The 12,208-nt window shown below is 38.4% G+C and overlaps 1 protein-coding gene across 4 annotated transcripts in view; it reads right to left on the bottom strand.

Moving 5' to 3' along the window:
• ELF2 (E74 like ETS transcription factor 2) overlaps positions 1-12,208 on the bottom strand; it is a 93,831-nt gene that overhangs the window by 15,396 nt on the left and 66,227 nt on the right. For 3 of the 4 annotated variants that reach the window (XM_079771712.1, XM_079771713.1, XM_079771714.1), the window contains one exon: positions 155-268. In XM_079771712.1, coding sequence (XP_079627838.1) covers positions 155-268 — 114 coding nt within the window. Of the gene's footprint in view, positions 1-154; positions 269-9,007; positions 10,463-12,208 lie in introns of those variants that run through there. The other variant, XM_079771711.1, reaches the window with a different exon arrangement.

The following is a 12,208-nucleotide window of genomic DNA, read 5'->3' as shown; positions in this document are numbered from 1 at the left end:
ACTTTGACAAATAAAGATCAAATACTGCTGTCACAGGTATTCATGTATAACAGATCTTGAGAACACCAACAATGCCCCTGTATCTTAAAAACCATTCATTCTAGATACATGAAGTGATGTGACAGGTTTAATATAAATAGGGTAGTTCACATACCAGGACTTCTTGAATCCCTCAAGCAGGTAGGAGATTCCATATGAAGCAGGGCTTCAGCAGCTTCAATTGTCTTATCTGTACAGTGTGCATTACTGCTATGAACTGATGCTTCCACTGGGGGGAAAAGAAGTTCTACTTAATTAAAAATGCACTGAACACATTACTAAATTAAAACACACTGCTGTGGAAGACATAAATACAAATTAACTCTTATGGGCATAACTCTAAATCACTGATACACATTAGTTTATGTATATTATTTACAGAGATACTTTAAACACCAAAACAATCTAGTATCTTCACTTTGTAAAATGAATGTTAACTATAAAGTAACTATTGAGATTATTAGCAATTACTGAGAAATTTCTGAATCTTATCCAAAGGAAAACAAAGAAAAACCCTTAAAATTTTAAACCTGTATCAATTTTAGGCGCCAAAACTAACTTATGGAGAATAAGGATGGTTGTGAATTAACAATCCTAAAGTCAATTATATATTTTGATATACTGTTACTAAAATCAGGGGTCATGCATATCAAAATTAGTCAGAAACACATATTTCTAAGTTACTTTAATTAATTAGTTAAATTCATACAGACCCTCCTGGGTTAGTGCATTAGCTGCGGCACCAAAGCATGTGGGAATTTCCTTCACAATAACCTTGCTCTCTCTCCTTCAGGATTTTGCTAGGTGTTACCCAAGAAATTTTTTTTAAAAGAGTTTTTATGGGTTGTTTTGTTTTTTCCCCCCATGAATCTTTTTCTAATTTTACCACCTTTTGTAACTCTCTCTTTGAACTTAGTTTATTGCTTTGCTGATTGAATTATTTGTGAAGCAGTAAAGTGTACAGCAGAGGTTTGGACTTCTAGGTCTAAGAACTTGGGTTCTATCCTCTGCCACTTATACCAGTAATTTCTGTTACTAGGCCAGCAATTTAATTCCTTGTAAGTCTGGGTTTCCTAATACAAAACAGTAGTATTCCTTACCTCACATGGTTGTAAGAATAAAGTGAGGTGACTCCCATAAAAAACATATACATAGATAAGAACTCAATAAACTCTTGGAGATCAGAGTGGCTATATTAATTCATCTTCATATCTGTTTTAGTTCCTAACAGAGACCTTTCATATAGTAGGTAGGCAAGTATGTCTTTTATGTATTGAAATTTAAGAACAACCCAATGACCCTACAGGAAAATAGGCAATTCAAGAACAAACTTATTATCTTAACGAAATATTAATTTCACATCCTGACTTAAAACACTGAATGTTTTACTTGGTGAAAGGTTCTAAAAACAGTTTCTAATCTTCTAAAGGAACTAAAAGAAAGTATTTATACAAATTCCATAAAACCATATTATAAATCCACAAGTTCTACACATTAAAAATATGAATCTTTTAAAACTGTTTCCAGGAAACTTTTAATTGAAAAAAAAAAAATTCACTTGGTCTTAAAATTCCCCAAATGCTCAGCCTTAAACACCAGTCATTTGGAGAGCATTTATTAAAAAAATCCACTGACTGTTTTTACCACCTGTTGCACATCATCCACACTCTCAACCAAGGTACTGGGTCTCTCCAGTTGCTCTGTCCATTTATGGAAATCTGCTCAAAGCTGACCGGTTCCAGAGAGGCAGCCAAACCTCTAAGTAAATCTATCTTTAGGTGACCCTGCTTACTCTTATCTGCAGCTTCACTGAAGCAAAGGATTCAATCAGTCCTTCCAGCTCAACTTTAAGGAACTAAGTATTAGTAAGTATAAATATACTGCAAGTCTCAAGTATATTTTTCAAAGTACCTCCCTATAATACTCACATACACTAAAGAACCCTGTTAAGCAAATTCTCAAGTTTTTAAAATTTATACCAGGAACTTCATTCTCTTCAAGGTCTGCTTGTGTTGCAACTTAGCTGTTGTCTTAGCTGCTATTAATAAACCATCCAGAGTAAACTAATTCCTTATGTAATTGTATTCATACCCTTAAAACTACCGTATTAAAATCAGAGCTTCAAGTATTTGATAATAATACAGCAATAGAATTTTATCAGATTTTCAAGCTATAAAACAAATGAAATATGTCTAGCAATTAATACATTATGTTGCCAAGTTCTTAAGTAGTTTGAGGTACATTTTCAAGACCATAATTTCATATTAGTTATATCAGTGGAAATTATTTTCTTGCCTATATTTCTGACCTCAACATATTATATTTTCCCAGAAAATTTATATTTACAGATTAAAACAAATAAAATACATACAAATTTAAGAAGAAAACTTATTTATTCATACTTTAAATTTAGGATGAGAATATACATAAATTTTCTAATGAAGTATCAATCAGAAGATCTAATATTCTTATATACAATCAACAAATGGTTGTTGAGCATTTCTCACAATGTACCAGTCCCTATGCCATAAAACTGAGATAAGTATAACTAGATCACTGGCCTCGTGTAGCTAGAGAATGACAAAACATAAATGGAAGTAAAATATTTCAAAACTAAATGAAAGTGCAAAATTAATTTAAAGTTACTCTGTAAGCTAAGTTGGTTTAAAAGGAGTGATTTCTTTTTTTTTATGCTTATTTTATTTTTTGTCATTTTTATTTACTAAAATAACCCTAAGCACCTATTTAAGAAATGAACACCTAAGAACTCACACTTAGATCAATTTACAGCAATGTACCCATGATAGTTTCCAAGAATATTTCACCCATTTTGTAAAAAGTGACACTATATTTTCCCTTTTCTTTCATTGACGTAAGTCAACAAGTCATTTTTATAACAGAAATTTAAAAGTTATTTCTCCTCTTCAAGTTTCTGTAATTTTTAAAAACTTTTTAATACTAGATGTTCTGCTCAATAATTCAAACACAATTTAAACTAAAGGTTTTACACAACTCTTAAGGATAAACATAAATTTAACAATTTTGTGTAATCAAAGTAAGCAAACTATAAGCAATGGCTGAAAATTCCTTTTTTCTCGCTTAAAACCTGACTTGCTGGAGTCTTTCTAAACCTATGTGTAAAAACTGTGGGAGAAAATAATAAGCAACTCATTTTAAAAATAGAAACAATGAAGCTAAAAGTAATCTAAGAGATAGTTTCTAGTTAACAATAGTAGTTGGTGTTGCTGGTAAATACTCCTTGAAGAAATAAGTCTACCAAATAAATTTCAAAACTATTTTAATTTTAATCATAGAGCCATTAAATTTGCTTATGCCTTCTTTTACCATTGGTAAGAGGTCTTCTTGTTCCATTTCTAGCTTTCTAATCAACTGGTGTTTGTATGGTAGATTATTCCAGACTCACTCAACAGCTGTTACTAAATACCAAACTTGGTAATTAAGTCTGACAAGAGACATACCTCTCAGCTTTGCAGAAGAGAATGCTGGCAATGGACCTAGTTCATAACAATGTTCTTAAAAGTCAAAAATGTAACTTAATAGCAATTTAACTTGAGAGCAATGGGGAAAAAATCAGAAAACACTTCATTAGGTGATAGTGGTATCCCACTACAAGCAAGACCATAAACTGACATTACAAGGTCATCACTCAACTATCTGACCTACCACACCTTATCCTCTAATGCCCCAAGGCTATGTATGACATAACGGGTGAGTGAAGAATATGAATGAATGCTATGAAAAGAGGGGAAAGATAAAGACCTGGGACACTCTCGTCTTTACCTGTCCCCCCCCCCCCCTTTTTTTTTTATATTTTATTGATTTTTTACAGAGAGGAAGGGAGAGGGATAGAGAGCTAGAAACATCAATGAGAGAGAAACATCGACCAGCTGCCTCTTGCACACCCCCTACCGGGGATCTGCCCGCAACCAAGGTACATACCCTTGACCGGAATCGAACCTGGGACCCTTCAGTCCACAGACCGACGCTCTATCCACTGAGCCAAACCGGTTTCGGCTACCTGTTTCCCTTTAACTTTCTCATCAATAGTTGTTATAAGGTTGAAAAGGGAAAGAAAATAAAATTATTTTCTAAAGTAGAGCTGTCTGATAAAAACATAACATGAGCCTGGCTGGCATGGCTCAGTGGTTGAGTGTGGACCTATGAGCCAGGAGATTGCGGTTTGATTCCCTGTCAGGACACATACCCCAATTTCGGGCTCAATCCCTGATGTGGGGCATGCAGGAGGCAGCTGATCAAGGATTCTCATCATTGATGTTTCTCTCTCTCCCCTTCCCTTCTTTTCTGAAATCAATAAAAATATATTATATATATAAAACATGAGCTACATATAATTTTTAAATTTCCAGTAACCACATTAAAAGCAGGTGAAATTAATCCCTTTCATTTAACCCAGTATATCCAAGATAATGTCATTTCAACATGTAATTGACAAAGTTTTCCACTGCTTCAGTTTTTACATTTAAATTAATTTAAAATTTTTAAAATTCAGTTTCTAACCAACATTTCATGTACTCAATAACCTCATGTGGCTAGTGGCCACAGTACTGAAAAGTGTTTACTAAATAAAACTATATTTCAGCTTCTCAAACTTTTTTGGTAAAAGGGCCCCTTTACATCCAATTTAAGGACTGCCAAGATTTTGTATGTATAAATAGTTCTATGTGTATTTATATTATTTAAAATTAAATCTATCAAAACTTCAAAATATTTATTAACTCATTTAATTAACCCAATACTTGTAAACATAATACTTTATGCAAAATAACCTTTCCTTTTTTTTTTTAATATAGTTTTATTGATTTCAGAGAGGAAGGGAGAGATAGAAACATCAATGATGAGAGAGAATCATCACTAGGGATGGAGCCTGCAACCCGGGCAAGTGCTCTGACCAGGAATTGAACTTCAACCTCCTGGCTCATAGGTCCACACTCAACCACTGAGCCAAAATAACCGTTCTAAAACAAAAAAATTTAGTGAGTATGAGTAGCTTTGTTTCACACTTTTACAAATCTTTTAAATACATGGTGGAAAACAGGTGAACTCTTATTTGCTTCTTCATTAAGTATGTTGGAATATCAAATCATGTAGCCTCCAGAAAACTCCTCAGAACACTTGTGAAAGTGAAAAATATGTAATGTCTTAGTATTATTATGAAAACAATTTTGACTTCACAGACTCCCAGAAATCCCAGACCAGAAATTTAAGTTTTTCAGAACTGCAGCTGTAATTTTTATCAAATGTAATTATATAATAAACACCCAAATTCTATCCCCATGTTTCTGTAAGTTTAACTTCTAAACATAAACATCAAAGTATCCATTTCCATAAGCACAACAGTATTTTGTCCACTTACACATAAACGATTTTTTAGGTTTTTCATAAATATTTCTTTGCAACCTTTTGAACATTTAATTTACAGGTAACACAATGAGTTTAAAGCTTATGGTGACTCTACTTCTCAATTCTCAAAAAGAAGAAAAAAAATAGTCAAGAAAAGTATATTTGAGAATAAGAAGGCAGAATATTTTAAATTGAAAATCTTCAAGAAAATCCAGATTATACATACACAATACTTTTGCTGAAATATTATGGGACATTCTTTTTTTCCTATCGACATCCATTTTTCCCATAAACTATATATACGTACATACTAGAAATGAGCCTAAATTATTAAGTAAACTATATCATAGTCATATTCAAGTTCCAAGACTGGCTAAAAGAAAGTGAGTAACCTCCCAATTTCATAACCTTAGACATGTTCATTCACATGGCATAATGTAAAGAAATCCAAGAAAAAGAAAAGCCTTCACCTCCTATTAAATATTTCTGAGCCACTTATAATTTCAGAATTTTAAAAGTTATAGATCACCTAATCAATCCTAATGAAGCCTTAAAGAGTACAGATATAGTTTAGTGACAGCCAGATGTAGGTCCTCTTCTCCTGACTTCAGAATTAAGGCTCTTTCTCATACCATGTTGCCAGTGAAAGTTTTATAAAGTATGTCAACTCTTTTGTATGTTAAAATGATTACTAACTAAGTTTATTTATTTCATTCTTTACTCAAACTCTTCTGACAGCATAAATGTTTATAACTAAAGCTGAAGTTGATAGCTAACTAAAGTTGATAGTTAAGCCTCTAAAGGAGTAAAGTAAAAGGAAAATATATCCTCTAGTTAGTACCTTTATAACAGTGTTAACATATAACAACATTAAGTGCTTTATATTTGCTTAGAAAAAAAAGTTTAGCGAACAATATTCAACTGAAAATCTTATCTCCTCCATAACTTTTTCTTACTATCAGTCATTCTACACTAATCATCAACCCATTATAGCAATCACTGTATATACTTAAATATTATATAGATTTTTATCTGTCTCCTCAATTTGACTGTAAAATCTTTGAGGAAGGATGATGTATAACACCTGACAACTTCCCTCAAGGGAATTAAAAAGGTATTATCTTGTCCATTTTACAATTACAAACATTATAAACTACTCTCCCACTGTCATAGGAAACTGGCAGCAATAAAAATTTAGATCCCCAGATCTACATTTCCTGGGCCACCTTTCCTCCCCAACTTGAACTCACTGAATAAACCTAGTGTAAATCAGCAAACCTATCTCAAGTTTCCTTCTAAAATAGGACTTGTAAAGGAGCTTCAGATTACATGAACATGATTGAGGAAATAATTTGAAAACAATTATATGTAAAACATATTCTTTACAAGACATTAAAATTATGAAGCAAACTTTGATTGTAAGGTTTATATATACTAAGTAAATGCAGTAGGGCTGCAAGTTGGCTTTTAACTTAAAAAACACCACCACCACCTTAACAAAGGGATATTAAATATTTGTATTTTCAAACTGTAGGCTGCCTAATGTATCCACTCCAAGTAAAATATCTACAGGTCACATTCAGTTTCACTAATAACTCTAAAAGCTTATGAAAAAAATACCTTCCATAGACAAAATTAAGCCCTTTACCTTTACAATATTTTTCAAGATTCTAACTACAGGGGTTATTCTATGGTTCTCTCGGTATGTTCAAAACCACTGGAACCATTTCCTGAAATGTACATGTTTATCACTCACAGAAATATCACTGACCCAATCAATCCTACAAAGCCAAAAATTCCATCCCTTAATTCATATTATGCTATTAGTGAATTGAGCACACACAATGGAACCAAGTTCTCCTTGTACTCTACCTCTTACTAATTTCTTACTCTGATCAGAAAATAACTGGCAAATGTGTTTTAATCACTACTCAGTAAGCTGATTTTTTTCTTTGGGACCCTTAAAACGTCTTGTATTACATTTTACAGAATAAAGATTGGTCACTCATGTGTTATACAATACACACAGTTACAGTATTCCAGAGTTTCTTTAAAGTTCTGTTAAATTCAGAAATACACGTGTTCATGATTTCCCCCAATCGAACAGAATCACAGTTTCACCAACCAAACTAATTTCACGTGCCCTACCTAAAAACAATGGCTGGAAAACGGGGTGGGGGGTGGGGGCAACATCTTTTACAGCATTACTCTTTGGTATTTCCCATCTTCCAATTCCCATCGGTGGCGATATGAAATAGAACCGGGGGAAAGGAACATATGAGTTTATTATTCTAGTAAGTCAATAGGATGCAAGCACTGCTGCATCGATTCCGGGCCCTCGCAGCGCTGTCCATTAAGTAAAGCTGCCGCTTCTATGTAACTTAAGTCCGTGCCCTTCCGCTGCAGCAGTGGCGCTGCACATCCCCCACCCCCGCGGCCACTTCCGTGTTTACACTCCTCTTCCCTCCAATTCCATGCGTACATTGTCAGCTTCACTCCCGCCCAATCTCCATTGGCCCAGCGCGAGCCCCGAGTCCCGCCCCCAGAAATCAACGTTCTCATTTGGAACATCTCAGCGAGCAGATTGGAACGAGAGGCCTGTCAATCCCGGCCGTTCTGTCCTCTCCGAGGCGCTTCCGCTATGGTGGGAGGTTTGGGGGGGGGGGGGGAGGGGGTACGGGGGCAATTCCGTGCTGAGACTTCCCTAGGGCCGAGACTCCCTCCCGCCGCCCCACTCCTTCGCCTTCACCCACTGTTTACAAAAATTAGCCTCCTCCTCTGACACCCCAGCGCGCCAGGTCAGGGGTACACAAGATATTCCGTGTCCTTCCCAGTCTCCCCCTAAAAAAAAAAACAAACACCCACGAGGGAAGGGGCATGAGCCTACTTCTTCACTGCCACCCATGCGATGAGGAAGGGGCGGCGGGCGGCCGGGAGACACCGCACCCCGGGCCGCTCCACGTTAAGTGCCCCTTCCAGAACCGTTACTCCGAGGCTGCACAAGGTGGGGAGGGTCAGGGCATTTTTTTGGCGGGTAGCGGTCCACCGGACATGGCCCGGGCTGCCCCGTCCATGCGGAAGTCGTGGGTCCGTGGACCGGGTCTAAGAAGAACGGGGCGGGGGCGGCGAGCGTTCACCGGGGAGCCCGCCGTCCCCGGCCGCGGGCAGAGCGGCCTCTCCGGCCAGACAGCGTGGCAGGCGCCGCCGACAGACAACAGCCGCACTCACTTCCTGGTTCCTCGGCGGCTGGGGCGCAGCGCGCAACTCGTCCGCCCGAGTCCCCAACTTCCCTGCGGCTCGGCGCCCCGGCTCCCGCTGCCAGCGCTCCGCCCGCCGCTGCCGCGCTGCTCGCCGAGCCCCCCAGCAGCGGCCGTGCCGGAGCCAAGGCAGGTTACTCTCCAAGGTGATCACTTCCTGATTCGTCGCCTCCATTACTTCATTCACTACCCCCCTCTCCCCCGGCCGCCCCAGGGACCGAGGCGGACACTGTACCCCGGCACTGACCGCCGCGGGGGAGGCACCCCGCCTGGGGTGCACCCCTAGCCCGCTGCACCGCTGCACCGGAGAAAAGTTCCCCTGCCCTTACCAGCCCGGATGAGCAGATCCAGCTGGTTCGTGGGCCCCTCATGCAGAGACGTCGCCATGTTTATCCCCGGGCTGGCGCTGCTGCTGCACATTGACTTCCACCGTGAGCGGCGGCGGCGGGGGGAGGCGGAACCCGCGGCCCGAGCCACGCCGTGCGGCCGACACACACTCACGCACTCGCTCACACACCGACGCCCAGATCCTTGCGCGTCCTCCGACAGGAAGCCGAGGCCGGCCCGCCTCCCGCCGCCGGGCGGAGAAACCCCACCACCTAACGGCAGGGGCGGCGGCGGCGGCCGCCTTGGCTGGCAACGCGATCCTTCCGCCCCGCGCCCAGACAGGAAGTCCCGACGCCCCCGGAGCGCCCGGCCGGCCGGCCGCGGCGGGAGGGACACCTGAGGCTGGGGTCGCCCCGGGGGCCGCGGGCGGGGCGGGGCGGGGCGGGCCCGCGGCAGGAAGAGGCGCATTTCACGCTCTGCGGAAGGAAAGTCTGCAATTGTCCCCGCTCTGGAGAAGAGCCATGAGCCCAATTTTCTTCCTGGAACGGCCCTAACGCCGCGTCCCGCAGCTGTAAATAAAGGTGGCTCTTTAACTGGTTTTGGCCGTTTTAAAGCTTAGGCAACATGGAACCCCTTCACTTGAAAAGGCTGCACTTTAAAACAGGAATACCAACCCCCAAAAAAGCCATATCCACAAAATATTCTAAAAGCTGTACTTGGGAAGTAAGACACTTCCAACTACTTCAGAGACCACTGCGTCCTTTTTCGTCGTTGAAGGCACACTAAGCAGGCATTTATTAGTAAACAACACAACACTCCTACCCCTGGGAGATCTGATTATCCTTCCTCAATTTGATAGCCATGACTTTCAAGCACCCTTTCACTTCTGCTAGGTTCATTGGGGAACAAATAAACGTATTCATTTATAGCATCATCTACTTTTAAAAAATCTTTTTGATAGAAACCTCATTACAAATGAAGTTCATATTAAAATACAATAGAAGGGGGAGGTAAATTGCCATTTGTTGACTACAAATTTATTAACACAGGAAATCAAACCAATAAAATGATTCAGACGTGGCTTCATGAAAACAAAAACTACGAAAATGCTTCCCTAGTTTCAGAATTTCACAATATAAAAAAAGTTTGATAATAAAAAAAAAGTTTGAAACAACTTTTTCCTCAAAGTTGTTCCTACACAAAATTTAAGTACAACCGTGCCTCCTACATGGTAAGTGCTCAATAAGTATTTGCTGAATAAAAACAAAAAGGACTTGGCAGTTACAAGTGACAATAAGGCATAGTCTTTATTATCAGAATTGAATGAATTGTGCTGATAATCTAGAGAAAAATATTCCTCCAGTGGTAATATTAATACAATATCATTTTAAAAATATTTGCCTGACATGTCAGTGCAACTTCGGAATAAATTTACATAGCTATGACTTTTTATCTTTTTTATTTCTTCTGAATACTAATTTATTCTTTTGGCCCTTTCCCCTGGCCCAACCATCACGATCCCCACCCTCCTAAAAAAGAGCCTATAGGCCATTTCCAAAGTATAACTCCCCTTAAACCAAATAAGGAACTCTTTCTTGCAGTAGGTAAACTTGCTACTCCTTGGACAAAAGGAAATATATGACTGATAGCTTTTATTTTTTAGATCTAGTCAGTTTAAAATAAGGATCATCCATTGATAGGCAGCATCTTAGACTTAGTTTCCAGGCCTTTAGGCAGATAATTGAAATTATAACATATCTGAATTTCCACTCCTATCAATCAGTAGTTTTTCATGTATTTAGAAGGGAAGAGAGTAATGTAAGACAGAGGTTTTGTGTGTTTTTTTCTGGATGTGACAGGTAAGCTTGGCTGTCAGTTTAAAGCCTGATACCTAACTTTTTATTTTACTATTTGTTTCTTGATCTATACCTTAAGAAGTGAATAGCAAAAAAAAAAGTGAATAGTATGTGTGTGTGTTTTAATTGCTATACATCCTGATTATATATATCCAGGTCTTATATTTTATAAGAAAATAGAAGCTGTATCTATTCCTGCATAATACTTCACAGTTATTATATACACACATATATACTATATACTTTATGTACATGTGTTAATGATAAAAATTAATGAAGAAAAAACTCCTTTATATTTAATGCTCTGTAAAAAACACAATTTCCTGGACTATAAATGCAATTCTGCCATGCTATTATTGTAAATAGAATTCTGCATTGCTATTTTAACTAGGCTTTCAAAAGCCATCAATACTTTTTATAAACCAATAATATACTGGGAATAGCAAGTAAAGATAGGATGCTTTTGGAAATAGAAATACATTCATTAAAAACGTATTTGAAGCCCTGGCTGGTTTGGCTTAGTAGATAGAGCGTCGGCCTGCAGACTGAAGGGTCCCAGGTTCGATTCTGGTTAAGGGGACATGCCTGGGTTGTGGGTTCGATTCCCAGTAGGGGGTGCTGCAGGAGGCAGCCGATCAATGATTCTCTCTCATCACTGATGTTTCTCTCTCTCTCTCTTCCTCTCCCTTCCTCTCTGAAATCAATAAAAAAATATATATTTTAAAAAAAAAACATATTTGAAGAATTTAGCAACATGGCAAATGTAAAAAATATAAATGTGACAGTATTTAAATATACACATACTTTTTCAAACCATATGTGAATATGTGCATATATAACATGCATATGTGTGTATATGCACACACACAATCTGCATTTCTCAAGTCTTCAAAGATTAAGCGGGTATTAATAAGCAGAATAAAAAACTGAGAATAGGTAGACACTAGAGAATAAATTCATATTCTGATAACATTACAGTTATTGCTGTGTACTAGCAAGAAAAATTAAGGTAAAAATAGCTAATTCTTATTTTAATAAAAGCCACTAACTATGCTAAATGCTTTACATTCACTTTTCTCACCTATTCCTCTCTACCTCCCTATGAAATGGGTATTACTATTGTGCTCATTTTATAGATGAGGACTCTAAGGTTCCTCGACCGAGGTCAGAGTTAATGGGAAGCAGGGCCAAGATTTGAACCCAAGCATCTCTGGCTTTAGAGCCCTTACCCTCAAACACTCCCCAACCACCAAAGTAACAAGGCCTGTTTATCTGTTATGATGCATTTAGTACCTATGGATTTTCTTGTCTGAAAATTCTTTTATATTCCTCCCTTCAAAAGGTGGA

The sequence above is a fragment of the Cnephaeus nilssonii genome, assembly GCF_951640355.1.
Source record: "Cnephaeus nilssonii genome assembly, chromosome: 5".
Classification (NCBI taxonomy): Eukaryota; Metazoa; Chordata; class Mammalia; order Chiroptera; family Vespertilionidae; genus Cnephaeus; species Cnephaeus nilssonii.
Note: the sequence above shows the minus strand (reverse complement) of the source record. Positions and strands in the feature narration are given on the sequence as shown.